Source organism: Ovis aries, chromosome 7, assembly GCF_016772045.2.
Source record: "Ovis aries strain OAR_USU_Benz2616 breed Rambouillet chromosome 7, ARS-UI_Ramb_v3.0, whole genome shotgun sequence".
Classification (NCBI taxonomy): Eukaryota; Metazoa; Chordata; class Mammalia; order Artiodactyla; family Bovidae; genus Ovis; species Ovis aries.
Window position 1 is genome coordinate 78,833,235 of NC_056060.1, and position 17,160 is coordinate 78,850,394.

The window sequence follows — 17,160 nt, forward strand, 5'->3', positions numbered from 1 at the left end:
CCTGCAAAGGCAACCTTGCACCCCGAGAAAGGCAAAGAAAGTCATCCCTCTGGCGAAGCCTACCTCCCAAGGCCATCCTCAGGCGTGGCCAGTGCCTGGGATGCCACTGCGGGGCAGGAGGGAGAGACAACAGACGAGAAGGAAAGAGGGGGGCAAAGAGAAGCGTGGAGGGGTTCATAAAAAGCCTCCATCTGGACTGAGCCGCCCCACCTCCACTGCCGCCTCAGCACTGGGACCTGCAGGGACCAGAGAGACAGTCACTTCCTGGCTCCTCAGGAATGCACAGGAATGTGTGTGTCAGAGGAGAGGTATTTGGGGCCTAGGAAGGGTGGAGACCCAGCTCCTTCTCTAGCGAGGGGTTTCCCTTCTCCAATCAGGCGGACTTGCCATCAAGCAGCATGCCCTGGCAGAGAGGAGAGGAGACGGTCAAAGTGGTGGTTAGGAGTGCAGGCTGTGGCTGGGCAACTCTGGCTTCACAGGCCAGAATGCCACTCAAGAACTTGGGTGTGCCTGCTGCGTGCTCAGTCATGTCTGCTTCTTTGCGACCTCATGAACTGTAGGCCGCCAAGCCCCTCTCTGTCTATGGCCTGGGCAAATTATTTAATCTCAATAATGCTCAAGTGCTTCTATAAAGTGGAGATGAAAATGTATTAGCACCTAGATTTTACGGGGTGGTTATGACGATTTAGCGCTAGGTACTAATATCAGGACCACTAGCATCACCAGCACTGGTCCCTCTGACTCATTTCTGGCTCCCTCCTCAACTGCAAAATCAGAAGCCAGTGCCAGGAACATCTGAGCTAAGGGCAGCCATGCAAAGGGCCCACCTGTCTGTCCATCACCACCTCCACCCAGAAGCACAGCTGTCAGCATGTGTGAAATTCACCTGAACGTGACCACCCACACAGATCCCCAGCAGCCCCACCTGCCTGCAGAGCACAGAGGCTCAGCCCGTCTATCTGTCAGCAGGTGTTCTGGAGCCCACCAGCAAGGATGACTTCAGGAGTTGATTTCTATGTCCCCTGAATAAATTCTTTACTTAAACCAGCCCCACAAGGAATGAACTCAAAGCAGTGTGTCCTTGGACAAGACAGATCACCACCATGGACCTCAGTCTCTCTATCTGATGTGCGGAAGGTCAGGGGACAGTGCGGGTTCCCTTCTGGTCGGGCCTTCTGTGATTTGATTTCTTCAGACTGCTCCAAGGCAAAGGATAGAGCTGGGTTCTGGGAGTAAGCAAAGTGAAAAACAAGGCTGCCCATTGACACCAGTGCCTTGGGCAGATTCCAGGCTGAAACCCTTGTTCCCTGGCTCTGGCAGGAGTTTCTTCTACCCACAGAACCCACGGGCAGGCCACCTCCCTCCCACCAGGCCGTGGGTCAGCCAAGCCTATACAAAGGGCTGATTATGAGTGGTCCACCTTGCAGAGGGCAGAGATGCCCTCCCACCCCTCCAGAGCCACCCCTAGCATTCCCACCCCTCGACCACACCTGGAGCATCCTGAGGCAAAGCTGAGGAACCCATCACCACCCCAAACAAGGCTCTCCACTCTCCCCTCCCCAGGCACCTGGGCTTCCCACTCGTCCACACCCCAAGCAGACATTTCCAGAGCAAGACAGTCCATGCAGGGCCCAAGACATAGAGCACTGCAGGTCCCTAAGGGAAGTTCGTTCACCTGGCCCCACCCATACCCTCCCTAGAGGGTGGGAACAAATTCCTGAAGGGTGAGGACACAGAAGACTCCTACAGATATGAGACAGTGTTTTAGCAGGTTATTTCAGGGCCAGACTGCAAGCCCAGGGATCGACCTCAAGGTCACCTCAAGAAGTGTTAGACTGCAGAGTAACCCGTCCCGACAAAGAGGACAAGAACACAGCATGCTGGCATTGCCCCAGACTCTAAATGCCATAATCCAAGCAGGACATTTGCAACAGAGCCCCACTGTCACCTTAGAACCCGGTCCCCTCATTCTATGATCCCTGGGTTGGGAAGATCCCCTGGAGAAGGAAATGGCAACCCACTCCTATTTTGCCTGGAAAATTCCATGGACAGAGGAGCCTCGCAGGCTACAATTCATGGGGCTGCAAAGAGTCAGACACAACTGAGTGACTAACACAACTCATTTTATAGGTAACAATCCGCTGTGACTTGTCCAGCGTCACACAGTGGCCATAGGAAGCTCTAAGAGGAGACCTCGGGTCTCCCACAGCCCCGGAACCTAACGCACAACCAACTGTTCTCTCTGCTCCGATGAAAGAGGACAGGGTCTACCGAAGCAGCCCTCTGGCCTAACAATGCAAAAAAAGGAGCAGTGTCTCCATACCGATTCTTCTCCTAAATGACACCCCTCCAAGGTCCCAGCTGAAAGGGAGAAGGCAGGCAGACCAAGGTCCTACTGGACCCCACATCCTAATGAGATGTAGAGCCCCAGGTTCTGTCTGGTTCCACACTCCTAGGAGGCTGAGCCTAAAGACAGCAGAGCAGGCCACCCAAGTCCAATACTTGAGAGAACCCTCGGCCCTGGGACTGGAAAGAGAAGGAAAACCGAGGGCCAAGCTTACTTCCTTTGAGGTCCCAAACCCTCACAAGAGGACCAGAAACTCCCTAAGAATTTCTGAAGTAGAGGCCTCAGCCAAATGCAACAGGGCAGGGAGCGGAGAGACGTGTCAGCTGGGCCAGCACCTCGGGAGAGGAATGTGAAGTGGGCCACTGGCCAAGAGAGGAAGAAACGCAGCTGGACTACCTAATAGGGAGCTGGAGGCCTGCGCTGGCTCCCACCAGCCCGCAACAGGACACGCAGGGAAGGGTGCCAGGCGGCGTGGCAGGCTCAGAGCCCATCCCGAGCTACAGGCCAGCTTCCCCAGCCTCTGGCCTCCTCCTGACCCCAGGGCACCCTTCTGAATCCCAGGAGCCTCCTCAGGCCCTGCTCGGTGCCCCAGATTCAGCCCCATCACTGGAGTGACCCTTGATGACTCGAAGGGTCATCATCCCCAGTACCTTCTCATCAGCAGACATCTCCTGCTGGACTGTGGCTCCCACACCCCCTTGAAAGGCATCCACTGTCACTGTCCGTCCAACATTTGGTGACCGACTACCACATGCCCACTGGAGCCCCCTGAGGAGTCACCTTTTCTTGGGGTGCAAGAGCACACCTCCCTCCCCAAGCTTGGACCTCCCAAAGAGAGAAAGAACATGGTCTTTATTCTGGGGGAGAGACACAATGTACTAGGCAGAAATTACCAGCAAAGTCACAGTCTGGTTCAAGATCTCCATAGCAGACTGCAAAAGTAGCCCCAGTTCCTCGCCCCTGCCTACATCTACCCCCCTCTGCAAGTCACTATAAAGTGTCATCTCACTTGCTAAAAATGCAATTTCTCAGGCCCCACCCCAGACCCAGTGAATGACCAACACTGAGGATAAGCCTCCGCCACCAGTGTTGTAACAAGTCCTCCAGGTGACTCTGATGCACATCCAAGTGAGAACCACTGTTAAACCACTCCTATCCTTCTAGGCTTCAAGGCTCTGGGATGAGGTGGCCTGAGTGCCCAGATGCCAATGCCGCAGGCTTCAGGAGCCCCAGGCAACGGACCCCGTACTAGAAAGCCCCAGGAGACCCTACAGACTCACCTTCACTCATCCAAGGAGTCCCCAGTCAGTCATAGATGAGCGACATCCCCTGAGAACCTTCCAAATGTCCTCAGAGCTGAGAGTCTCACAACAGCGCCCTAAGCAAGTACGGTGAAGGCTGCAAGAGGCTGCCAACATGTCTGTCCTCTCCAGCTCTCTCCAACCCATCTTCTACCCAGGCGCTAAGTGAGCAAGGCAAGGGGCTGAGTGGCCCAGAGCCAGGGCAGAAGGGAGAAAGGGCCAGAGCCAGGAAACCAAGCGTGCACAGACAGACATAACTGGAATCCCACTGGCTGCCCCTGGGACCCAGCCAAGATGGACTCAGCCAGCCACGGCTTCCCACCTCCCGCCTCTTCCAAAACTATGTGCAAAGAACAGCTAACTTCCAAATGCTGCAAGAAGCCACTGTGAGACATACAATACAAATTCATTTAGAAGCATGCCTTAATTCACAGTAGCTTTTCTGTCATTGCATATTTACTTCATCAAGGAACAATAAAAGCAGAAGGGCTCCCTCCCGGGAAGAGAAAAAAATGGCAAAGTAGTGTGAGTCCCTAAGAACCTCACTAGAAGAGGGCAGCAGGCAAAGGAGCACATGCCCCAGGGGATGAGAACCAGGTGTCAAAAACACACGTGGGAGGGAAGAAAATGAAAAACAGACTCTCTGCCCCTGCCCTCCCTCACCAAATACCAGTGAGTCTTTGAACTCTGATGTGGCGGGAACAGCAGGTGAACACAAAGAGCCACCCGCAGAGGCAGGAAGCCCAGCTTCTGGCCCCACCTGCCACCTGTAAACATCCCCAAGTCCTCCAGCCCCTCCAGGCCTCAGCCATCTCATCCATGGAATGGGGGTCAGAGCTCCTGCCAAGTTGGGTGTGGGACAGGGAAGCACAGAAAGAGTAGTGTGCACGGTGACAGGCTAGGTGTGACACCATCTGTCATGCACACAACCAGACAGGTAGGAACTGTATAAATGGATTCTTACGAATGAAAACCACCAAACTGGATAGTGATCAGTTCCAGTGGGGGACAGGAACGGGACTGGGGAGAAGAACGCCAGGGTCTCCAATCTGCAATGTTCATCTTCTTTGCAAACTAGCTTCAGAGCAGAAAATATAGAAATAACAGCTGTAACTGCCTGAGCTTTTGCAGGTCTAAATTTCCTTACTCTCCCAGCCAAATCATTTCACACGGGTGTTCTGAGGATTAAATGAATTAATATCTGTGAAACACTCAGAGACGTGCCTGGTCCACAGCATAGCCCGGGCTTGGCTCCTGCTCATGGGAGGGGGTGGGTGCTCAGCTCCGTAACTCCAAACACACTCCCTGAGCCATAAGGTGGACCTAAGCTGGCCCTGTCCTGAGCCAGCAGCTTCCATGGAAAGGGACTGGGAGCAGGTGCCCTAATTGGACACCCCTGGGCCCCAATATGGTCTTGCTGCCTGCACCAGGCAGACCATTAAGAGGGAAAAGCGGCGGCGGGGGCGGGGGTGGGGGGCCAGTTATCCAGACAGGCCCAAGGAATTAAAATCCCAATGTGGAATTCTTTAATTTTGAAAAAGCTGAAAGCTGATTATATACAATGAATCTCTAAGTTTACCACTGCTTAACTTACCAAAAAACAGAAAAGATAGGTGGGTAGAGTTTGGAAAATTATCCAGATTTCTAAAGTGAGTCCTCAGGACTTCATGCATGAAAGATACCTCCAAAGAGCCCCAGCTAGCACAGCATCCAGGATGAAGGGCAGGAAACCAGGGGTCTGGGCCCCCACCCCCACCCCCGCTTCCCCTGCTCCGCCTCCTCCAGCTCCCAGCTCCCAGGGCCAAGTCTGGAAAAGCACTCTGGGTTCCTGGAAAGAAAGGCCTCTCCGAATATCGGGAACTCTACTGGAAAGTGCCATTAGACATTATCTGGAGCATGTCTGCGGTGTTTGAAAGGGAGCCACTCCCCTGCCGAAGTCAAGGCAGTGGCCAAAAACAACAGAGGGGTTCCTCAGAGCCAGACACACACCACACACATGTACACACACACACAGAGACATACAAACACACACACAGAGACATACAAACACATACACGTGTATACACACATACACATATATACACGCACTCACATACACTTGTTTTACACACACATATATACACATACAGACATACAAATACACATACCCACTCACACGTATACACACATACACAGACACACCCCCACATACACAAACATACACAGACACACACACACACACACACACCTCCATTCACACCAACACACATATCCTTGCTCACAGACCTGGAGGTCAAAACAGACCTGGGACCTCAAAGCTACTGGCCCTGCCCCCAGTACAGCCTCACACCGGGGAGGCAGGGATCCCATTTTCTGGTTTGGGGACTTAGAAGAATTAAAAGTCCCACTTCTCTCTCCATCCTCAAACCACAGGCTGTGACATGTGCACATATCCACATGGGACATAAGGAGAAAGACAGAGCCTGACAGTAACAAGTCCCCTCCCACCCACAGGCAGGACTTGCGGCCTCTCTTCCAAGATGGAAAGCCAAGTTCCATTAGGAGACCTGCCTGAAGGGGGCCACCCACGTTGCCGCACCCTCCCCTCTGGTCACTTCACCTACAGACGATTTGAAAACGGAGCCCGGCACCACTCTGTTCTATTCCCCTTGGTTATAATCAGCTTTGCAGATGACTTTTAAAAAATAAATCTTCAGGCCCATAAAAATGCTCCCCTGTAAGCCCTGGCCTCAAATCACACGCCTGCAATCACACTCCGCAGCCCCCAAGTACCAACCACCACAGAACAGGAAAAACAAGGTAGAGACCAGGTTCCTTTCCCTCCCCACCCCCATCACTTTTCCACCATCATGGCTTTGATTTAGGCCCTCATCATGGCCTTTGATTTAGACCCTCAGCTGCAAGGTGATGGGAGGGACAGGAAGGGCAGAGTCTCCCCACCCCTCCAATGCTGTCCGCTGGCCGGGCCTGCAGCACTGAAAACCAAAACGGTTCACCCCAACCTAAGCACTCAGACTCACCCTCACCCCCTTTCTTAACAGCCTCAAGGCTCAAATCAGAACCTGCAACTTTGTATTTACAGGCACAGGCTTCTAAAGTCAAAACAAACACTGAGCATCAGCTACCTGGTTCAAAGGGAGCTAGGTGTCCCTGGAGACCAAACAGAGGGGCCAGCAGGAGCCGCTGAAGCTTAAGGGTCCCAAGGAGGAGAGAAGGAGGGGGCATGGATGACCCTCATAGCAGGGAAGCCAGCCCCTCACAGCTAGGGTCAGCTCCAGGAGAGGCCACCAGGCTCTGGAGTCTATTCCCCGCAATTACTCCTTCTACTGAAAAGTGGGGAGAAATACAACTAGAATCCTCCGCTGCCTTTTCAACCCAGAAAAAGAACTTCAGAAAGGCCTGCACCCACCCCTTTAGTGTCACAGACCCTCTAGTCAAAGACCTGGATTCAAAACCAACTCTAGCCCATTCGGACTTCAAGAGACCCTGGTAAAACCACTCTCCCTTTCTGAGCCTCACTTTCTCCATCTATAAAATGGGAATAAGACCTCACAAGTCTTTTTATCACAGTGAAAGGAGAGGACACATGTGAAAGCATAAATGTTAAAAATCATGACCCATCTAATGAGTACTGGGTTATATTTCATCTTAAAGTGAAGTCACTCAGTCATGTCCCACTCTTTGCAACCCTATGGACTGCAGCCCACCAGGCTCCTCCATCCATGGGATTTTCCAGGCAAGAATACTGGAGTGGGTCGCCCTTTCCTTCTCCAGGGGATATTCCCAACCCAGAGATCGAACCTGGGTTTCCCGCATTGCAGGCAGACTCTTTATCGTCTGAGCCACCAGGGAATCACTACATTCTATCTTAAGCCATTCCTTATTATCTTATATATGTAAGCCTTGTCTCAATTAAAACATAAACTCCAAGATAGCAATGGGTGCATCTGTACTTCCAGTGAAGGGTGACATTTCAAGGTCAGTCTGCCTGGGTTCATTCATAAACTCGTTTATTAGCTGGTCAATCTTTGGAAACCTACTTAAACCCTCTGAGCCTCAATCTCCCCATTGGTAACAAGGGAAGTTAACAGTATCTTTCTCAAAGGGCTTTTTTTCAAGATTGAGATAATCTAAACCATGCAAACTTCAATCAGTGTAAACTACAGTCTTTTTTACTTATTTGGAGAACCAAGACATCTTAATAAATATTATTGGTTGATCGTTGGATATAAAACAGACAACTTTTCTTTCTAGCCTTCGCTTCTCTCATCTTCTTCTCTTCCCTTCCCTGAAGGTGAATAGTGTTTACACTCCTTCCCAGCTCTTGGGCACATGAAATGCTTTAAGCCAAAATGAAAGGTTTGTTTTAAGGACCAAGGGTACCAGCCCCTTCTCACTGTGAGCCTTTGGGTGTGAGCCTGTTATTCTATATTTCTAAGCTCAGCATCTTCATCTATCAAGTGTGATCATCTGACATGCCTTACAAAGCTGTTGCGAATGTTAAACGAGGCTGCAGAGAACATATCCCCCACAGAGGCCACGTGCAAGGGGTTTCTCTACATCCCTTCCCCCGCCCCAACCCTGTGGGTGATAGGCCTGGAGAGGACCCCGCAATCTCTCAATGAAGAATGGATCCCGGCCCAGAAGTAGCCCACTGCAGCCAAGGACCAAGCAGGCGGTTTCCAGGGTAACAGCATCCTCTGCATCTACTCCCGATTTCCATCCCAGCTGCCTTTTATTCTCCTCCCACCTCTGTAGTGGGCTAAGTCACCTGTTCCCACTATTGCTAGGCAACCTCTGAGAATGGGCAGCTATCTCCTGGGGGAGGACCCTGGCCCTGCCCTCCCCTCTTCATGCCTCAGGACTTAGGGAAATTTGCCCCACTTAGACCCTCCCTGTTAAGCATGGGATGGCAGAAGGTGGGAAGCAATCCCAGGCCAAGCAGGCAGGTCCCATGGGACTGGCTCAGCCTTTGATCAATGAGGAAGGACACACCTCCACCCTCAGCCCAGGCTTCTGTTTGCCTGTGCTTATCTGGGATCTAGTCCTAAGCAGTTTCCAAGAAAAGGGCCACATCAGGCTGTTTATGAAAGCTATCTTTCTTGATTATTTTTCTCTTCTGTTCTCCCACTCATTCGCAATGAACCAGGATCCCTGATCTTTTCATAAACAGTGAGTGAGAGAGAAAAGGTGGACTCACAAGTGAGAGAAAGAGGGGCGAGGATGGAGAGAGCTCACCTCTGGGAGGTGGGATGAAAGGCAACTGTCATTCTCTTCCTAAATCAGCATTAGCTGAGGGTTTTTAAAGTTGAGATATAATTCTTAAACAATCAAAGTCACCCAGTTTAAAGCCTACAGTTCAGCGGTTTTTAGTATATTCACAAGGTTGTGCAACCCCCACTGCTATCTAATTCCAGAACGCTTTCATCACCGGGTTTTGTTTTGTATATGTTTTGGCTTTGGTTAAATGTTGCTAGAAATGCAAGCATTTGCTTTATAAGCATCAGAGCAAAATCTGAGGAGGCAACGCCGCCCGGCTTCAGACCCCAGCTCCACCTCTCGCCGGCTGTGGGTTCTTGGATAAGTTATGTGACTGCTCTGAGCCGGTTCTCTCCTCTGTGAAACAGGGTCAGAGTATCCCCCTCGCAGGATTAGATGCGTTAATGCATTGGAGTCCTTAGCACCGGGTGGAATGCTTAGCACATGCTCAGAAAGGGTGAGCCACTGTGATTATCATAAGAAAAAGAATTTCTTCAACTTAAAAAAAAAAAATCCAGTCCCGTTCCTAGCTCTGCTAGCAGGCAGCTGGGACAGCCAGTTTCTGAGAGGAGTTGGAGGCCTTGCTACACCCACCCAACCCCTTTGGGGGCAGGGTGAGGTGACTGTCTTTGCAGCCAAGTGTGACTACTCCAGACTCACAAGGTGCCCTACACAGCAAGATCCTGCCAGTAACCTCCAGCCAGGATGGGGGTGATGCGGGTGAAGGAAGACCAGGCGGGACAAGCAGGAGAGCGAAGGACTAGTCCTCTCCCCAAGGTTACCCTCTATCCACTGAGGAGGGAGGGTTCCCCGACCTGATGCTCAGCCCAAGAACCAGCAGGAATCCTGGCCCTGTGTTAGGGGCTCCCAGAATGGCTGAGCCTTGCCTTGCTGGACCCCCTGCCCCGGCCACTCCCCAGGTGTCTTGCCTCAGATTGGGCAATTAGGACTTAGGATACTGTGCCATCGCCAAAGACGGCACACCCTGGGCTAAATCCCCAGTCCCAGCAGGGTGACCCACTGTGATCAGGACTATGGAACCCAGGTTACAGGGTCCCTCTGCCTGCCTGCCTCCTCTTAGCTGTGAGCCTCTGGGGAGCTGCTGACTGGACTGTCCAAACCATATCCAGCGCCTGGTGGGCTCTGGGACCCTTTCAGTATCCCAGGTGAGTAAGTAACTCAGCCCAACTCCCCAGACCCCTCCTGCAGTGACATGGGCCCTTTGACCACACTCAGATAAAAGCAGGGTCCCAGAAACATGCCCTGACACTTCAACCCTGAGCCGCACACCCGGTCCCAGGAAAAGTGGGGGTGGGTCACACATGGGGGGAGCTCAGGTGCTGGACAGTCCCGAGAACACCTGCACGACAACACCTGAGCCAACCTATGAGCTGTACAAACAGCCTGGCCTCTTAGCAAGGTGAGAGGTCAGCTCTGGGAGGGGCAAAGGGACTGGGGAAGGAGGACAAGGAGGGAAAACAATGGCAAGTGGACTCACTGGCGCCCCTGCTCCTCCCAGTCTTTCCCCTCCAGTAGGGGAAGCCCTACCCCCTGGACACACAAACACACACACCCCACCACCACCACCCCTGATTATTTGCCAGGGAAAGGAAAGGCTTCCCAGCAGAACCTTCCCTGTCACCTCTCCTGCCCGGCAGTGGTCAGCACCATGCCCCGGCTGTGACTGGTATGGCCTGGTGGGATTTTCTGTCTTTCTGCACCTAACCTGTCATTGTCACAGCCCCACCTGGATGGAGCATCTGCTACCTAACAGGGGGTTCAATCAGCGCTCCGACTGCCTCCACAAGGAGACGTCGCCGCTGTTCTCACACTATGCAGGGACTAGAAGGTGAGAAGCAGGCACACAGTAGCAGGTCTGTGGCCGGGCCATGTCTCAGGCGGCCCTACCCTGGCAGGGCAGGAGGCGCCAGGTCTCACGTGACAAGTCCTCGAGCCAAGTTTATGGTTTGTGGCCACTGGCCAGGCGCCCAGCCCCAGGCCTTCCTCGAGAAGCTGGAAAGAGGAGCCCCAAATCCCAACCACAAATCCCGGGTGACAGGACGCCCATTTGGTGTGACCTCCTCGCACAGAACCGCCCACCGTCCCCAGGGATGGTCCCAGGGGTGAGGGCCTCTCCCAGGCCCCATCCCACTGAGCAAGGAGGCCTTGGCAGCCCTCCGCAAGAAGTCAGACTTCAGGAAGTGAGATTCCTCCTTTTGAAGAGGCTGAATCCTACAAGCCCATCTCAGCAGCCCCTCAAGGTCTCATCATTGCTCAGAACTGGAAAGTCTGGCCCGCCCTGTGCCCCAGGCCCTCTCATATCTCTCTCTCCAGGGCAGCCCTGAGGCTCCCAGCCCGTCCATCCCTCCCATCTCTCTTCCAGGTTCTGTCCACCACCTCACCAACTAGCGGAGCACCTGCACTCAGAGCGCCCAGGTGGGCCGAGTTTCAGAGACGAAGCAGCTGCAATCAGAAGCCAAGTGGGGCTGGGCGAGCTGCTGGGGGTGTGAGCAGGGCCTGCAGAATGTGCTCAGTTAATCATCAGAGGGGCCTGAAGACACTCTGAGGTCATTTTACCTGTATTACCACCAGCCGACAATGTTTTTAAGCACTTTGGCATTCATCTCTTCATCCTGGATTCCCAGGAAGTAGGGAAAGGGTAGGCAAAGGATTCTATACCATTCTATAGGTCAAGGGATTGAGCAAACGGAAAGGTTGGGTGACATTCAATGAGCCAGCGCTAAATTTGGGGTCAAAGGTCAAGGGCAACACAACTCCCACACACTCCTGGCCTTCTCCGGAAGCAGATTTATATACTACATCTTATCTCAAAGCATCACCGTAAAAAGGCCATAGCAGCTCTGGTTCCTCAAAACATTTACTGAGCACTCACTATACCCCATGTGCTATGCTAAATTCCCTACATACCTTACTTGGTTTGTAAGCTTCTACTCAGCTATTTCAGGCAGGAACAATGATTATCCCCATTTCCCTCTTGCTATCATCAGGCAGAGGAGCAGGTAAGTGACTCACGCTGGATCACACTGCTACCCAGTGTGGGGGTGAAGACTTGAACCAGGGTGCCCAGAGCATGTCCACCTGCAGAGGCCAGAGCCAGAATCCGGCCCCAGAAAGGGATGGTTTATCTGGAATGTAAAGCATTTCATCCCAATCCCTACTGCCCTGGCCTGGAGTTAGGAGCCATACCTGACGTTTATCCAATTATTTCATCATCATTTCTGGACCTCATGCAATAGCTCTGACTCTGTGCTAGGCACTAGGGATTCTGCAGAGCACAGGGCAGGCTGGGTCCTGCCCCCACGGACACTGACGAGGAGTGAATCGGGAAGGAGTGAACACTAGGGGTATGAGGATGGAGATGAGGGCCAATTCTCTCCTCTCTCAGGCTTTAGCCCTACCAGGCATCACTCACTCCTAACCTCCTGGCTTCAGGGCAGGCAGACGTCCTGATCCTCCCCAGATAAACCCACCTGCGGCAGACTCTCCCCCTTGCAATCCTCCACCTTGGTGGGTAACCTTGGTAGCTCCTCTAATACTGGTCTCACAGTCCAGGACACGGATGCATGCATGCTCACTCCGACTCTTTGTGACCCCATGGACTACAGCCAACCAGGCTCCTCCGTCCATGAGGATTTTCCAGGCAAGAATACTGGAGTGGGTTGCCATGCCCTCCTCCAGAGGATCTGCCATGTTTCTGGTGGCTCCTGCATTGCAGACAGACACTTTACTGCTGAGCCACCAGGAAGCCCCTTGAAGTCCAGAAGCAAATGTAAATAAAGCAGCCTCTCTTCCTGCCACATAGCTTGACAACCTAGCTTGACAACCTGGCTTGCCGTAGATACAGAATCAGGATCTGGGCCTATTTACAACTACCTTCTTTCACCTGCCAGGGCCATCTCTCTGTTTGAACATCCATCAGCTCAACAAATATTAATTAAGGTCCTACATGTGGAAAACAGAATGAAAACCCAGGCTGGCACCTGTGGGAATACACAGTACACCAGAGCCTCCAGGATTTAAGAGGGAAGAGAGAGAATAAAATTGAACAGCAGAAGAGGCCCTTTTACATATCCTCTGCTGTCGACCTAGTGGTAAAGGGGGTTGGGGGGGAAGGTATTAGCTTCTTTTTATAAAAAAACAATTGGAGGCTGAGAAAAGATAAGTAACTTGCCCAGGGCTGCAAGCATACAAGTGTAGAGCCAGGATTTTACTCAAAATCTAGCCAACCTGACTCCAGGCACACATGAGCACACATACAAGGATGTGGGTGAGAGTGATGTGAGGGAATAAACTGAGGAGTCTGGTCATTCCCAAAAGATGGGCGTTCAGAGCTGGGGCCCCTAGAAAAGATGGCTTCAGTTCTCAGCCTTCAACATCAGAAAGACTGTGAAATCCAGTAAACTCCCCCAAGCCACAGCATTTTGTATCTTGAGGCAAGGAGCCCAGCATGATGAACTCTGCACTGAAGCACTCTTTGAAGGGACAAGCTGTGGCCAACCCAAGGCAGGTTCTTGAGTCATGCCTGCTACCTGCACAGACTTCTACCAGCATCTGCATCAGCCTTGGCGTCACCCAAGAAGTTATTCAATCTGATGCTTGTAAGGAGCCCTGAGGAGTGGGCAGGGCAGACCAGAGGAGGAAACAGAATGGAAGAGCCACGGGGACAGAGACCTGGCCTGTCTAGTTCATGCTCCACCCTCTGCACCGGGATCCCAGCCTGGCCCAGAGTAGGGGCTCCAAAAGTACTTGCGGAACAAACTACTAAAAGCTCAGAGAAGCAAAATGACTGGCCCAAAGTCTCACCCACAGCCTCCTGCCCAGTGGCCTTTGTATCTCACAGCACTGTGACCTCCTTCTGCCCCTCCTCACCCCACCCTCACTCTCCCGCCTCCATCTGGAACAGTCGCCCTCGCCCTCTGTCCCACTCGCTGGCTCTGGTCCCGCTCAACCCTCACCTCCCAGGGTCAGAGGGAGACTGTCAAAAGCACCAAGTTACTTTAAGTCTGATCCTCCTTTTATAATGCCAATTTAGATCCCCATCAGCCTGCTGAGAACTAGGGGAAATGTGCAGAAACTGAGGTTACAGAGACTTAATGGCCCAGGGGAAAAAATTAAAAGCTGTAGACCAGATTCAATCAAGGCCCAGAGCTTGTGGGCCTTCTCCATCAATCCCATCAAAGCAGGTGTTGGCTCCCCTTGGTTCGAGATCTTTGCAGGCTCTGGGTGACAGACCCAGCTTTCCCGCCTCCTTCACCAACTAATGAACGAGTGAGGGGAAGCTGCCTGCTGGAGCACGGCTGCAACCCAGCCCCGCCATGCAGCTGTCTGGACGCTAGGCTGGTTACTTCCACCTCTGCCCCTCATTTCTTCATCCTCCTGTTGCCCGGCTCCCAGAGCTGCTGGGAGTAACAAGTGAAACAATATACACGATTAGAACAGTGCCCAGCATACATCAGCCAATGCCAGCTCTTGGAACTGTGGGGCTTGTCCCAACCTTCCCAGGTGACCCTGTTCCCACCTGGCTGCCCAAAACCCTGGTGCACACCCACTGCCACCCAGGTCAGAGTTCTGAGTGAGTGAGTGTATGTGTATGTGTGTGTGCGTATAGGGAGAGAAAGAGAGATGCTAATTTTTCTCCCCTATACTCACTCATTCATTTGATAATAATGAATAGCATGGGCAGGTCCAATGCTTAGTCCCACAGTCCTTAAAAGGACCTAATTCCTAGTTCTTGGGCAGTCCTGTCACTCCACCCCACCAGGCACACAGTAGGTGCTAGGCAAACAGAAATTTCTACTCTTCTACCCACCCACCCCCCACAGAAGACCCCCAAACATCCATCACACACTAATCCCACTTCTCCTGTCCAATTAAAAATCTATTCTCAAGGAAGGTGCACCTTGAAACTCCCCAAACTTTACCCCTATTAGAATCTCCAGTTTATTCCATTCTCAACTCCCCAACAGTCCAACTGACCCAGCAGATAAACCAGGTGAGGGAGGGACTCACCTCTCCCCCAGCCCTCCCCGAGGGGCCCGACAGGTAGAAGGGGAGGGGTGTTTAAGTAATGGCCGCAAGGCAAAGAAGTCGGCTAGAAGCAGGGCAACCTTCTGGTGCGGCTGCAGAGGGCTGGGCCCAGCAGAAGCCAAGACCCTGGGGCTCAGGTCGCCCTGCTTTGGGAAGCCCTTTGTGCGCTGTTTTAAATTACCTCTGCTTGTCTGATGAAGTGAGTAAAAGGGCGCCAGTTTCAGGGCTTAGGATTCCTGAGTGAGCTAATACAGGATGCCTTTGGCTGAAAAAAAACTTCAGTCGGCTCCCTAAACTCCCCCCCCTTTTAAGTTTAAAAAAGGGAATGAATGTTACCATTTTTGGACATAAGCGTTCTCCCTCAAGCCCAGCCCTAACCGCACTATCCAGGGGGACGCGCCATCCTGTGTGTCCCCCCCCCACCACCTCATTCCCAGATCAGCGGAGGGGTGGAGGTGGGGGTGGGGGTTAAGAAGGGACCGGATGGGAGCGGGCAGCGGGGGAGGGGGAAAAAGGGTGTTCAGGGTACGTGGCTGCCTGGGGCAAGAGCTCACCGCGCAGGCAGGAAGCAAAGGCACGGTTGGGGCTCCCTCCCCCCAACAAGAGTGGTTTCCGACCTCTTCCTGCCACCGGCCACTGTGCCCGGGTCCCCTCGCCAGCTTTGAGCCCAGCGCCCGTGGGAGAGCGCGCACCCGGCACGCGGCCTGGGACGCGCCTCGGTGGCTAAGCATGGAACCCCAAGGACTGACCCCAAATATCCCCAGAGACAATGCCTTGCCCTACCGAGCCCCTCAACTCAGATCAAGTTGCCCAAATTTGCCATCTGCCAGGAATGAGCGGGGATCGGAGAGGCAGGACGCAGACGCAAGCTCATCTCGGTTCGCAGTTACCAAGCACGGAGTTAAGCAATAAAACGGTTTGCCGCCCTGACCCCGCCTCCACAGGGCCCGTTGGGGAGCCCGCTTTGACCCCGGGTTCTCTCGGCCCTAACCCCACTCCGGCAGGTCCACCTCCACACAGACCCGGAGGGGGGGTGCCAATCCCACCATGCCCGCTGCCCCTTCGGCCGGCGGGTTGAGGCTGGGAGGACCCCAGGCAGCTTGTCCCCTTCAGGTACCAAGGCGACCCAGGAAGCGCGCTGCCACCGCACGCCATATGGAAAGGCGGTCAAGGGGCGGGGAAGGAAAGGGAAAATCGATCCGGAGCTAACTGCCACCGAGCCCGGGGCTCAGCCCCAGCCTCCGGAGCACCGCCCCCGCGCCTTGCCCTCGCGGGGCCGCAGCGACTGCAGCCGGGCGGCCTGGGTAGCCCGCCCCAAGGCGACCTGCCCGCGGGCGGCCCCACCTCCCAGCGCTCAGCCTCGGCGTTCGCGGGCTCTGGGGCCGGGGCGCTCCCCCTTCCGCCCCGCGCCTGTAACCCAACACCCCACCTCGCTGCGGCCGCGCATCCCCCGCCCCCGCTCGTGCGCGCCCAGAACCCCAGAGCCCCGCGAGCCGAGCTGCCCCGGGCGAGGGGGTGCGACGGGCCGGGGAGGTCGCTAACCTTTCTCTGCTGCTTCTCCCACGCTGGGTCCAGGAGCAGGTCTCGATCCCAGTCCTCTTCGGGCTGCATGTAGTCATTGGTTTGCTGGGAATCATAATGGTCCATGATGGATGATGCGCGCGTGCTAGGGGCTGGTTTCTTCCTCCACCTTCTCTTCGGGCGGCGGCGGCTGCGGCTTGCTGCCCCGGTGTGGGGAGGGAGTCGGGACGATCTGGGCTGGGGCTAGGGCTGGGCTGGGCTGGGCTGGCGGGGCCGGGCTAGCTCCCCTGCGCCCGGTTCCGCCGCGGCGCTGCGGGCGAAGGCGGGCTGCTGGAGGCGGCGGCGGCAGCGGCTGGAGCTCGCGGACTGCCTACCTCGCGCCGGCGCTCAGACCTAATCTCCACGCACACTGAGCGAGGCGGACACACTAGCGCTGCGGGCTCAGAGGCGGGCGGGGGCGAGGGGCAGGGGCTCTGCCCCTCCGGAGGCTCTCCATTGGCCAGGCCGAGTTGCCCAAACTTCCCCCCTTCGCCTCTCATTGGGAATTCCTGGCATCCGTCAGCCGGGCCGCGGCGCATATAGGTGGACTGGGCGGCCCCTCCCGGCGCGCACGCCCCCGCCTACTCCCCTGGTTCCCACTCCCCCGCGCGGCTCATGTGACACCAGCTTAAGCTGAACGGGACC

At 54.3% G+C, this 17,160-nt stretch overlaps 1 protein-coding gene across 5 annotated transcripts in view; it reads right to left on the reverse strand.

The window, feature by feature from the left end:
* The window catches only part of ACTN1 (actinin alpha 1), a 95,435-nt gene extending 78,548 nt beyond the window's left edge, over positions 1 to 16,887 (reverse strand). For 3 of the 5 annotated variants that reach the window (XM_027971946.2, XM_027971945.2, XM_027971947.2), the window contains exon 1: positions 16,498 to 16,887. In XM_027971946.2, the coding sequence (XP_027827747.1) occupies positions 16,498 to 16,602 (105 nt within the window). In that variant the 5' untranslated portion in view covers positions 16,603 to 16,887. Of the gene's footprint in view, positions 1 to 3,627; positions 15,198 to 15,738; positions 16,125 to 16,497 lie in introns of those variants that run through there. The other 2 variants (XM_042252674.2, XM_060418669.1) reach the window with 2 other exon arrangements.
* Between the last annotated feature and the right edge of the window lie 273 nt (positions 16,888 to 17,160).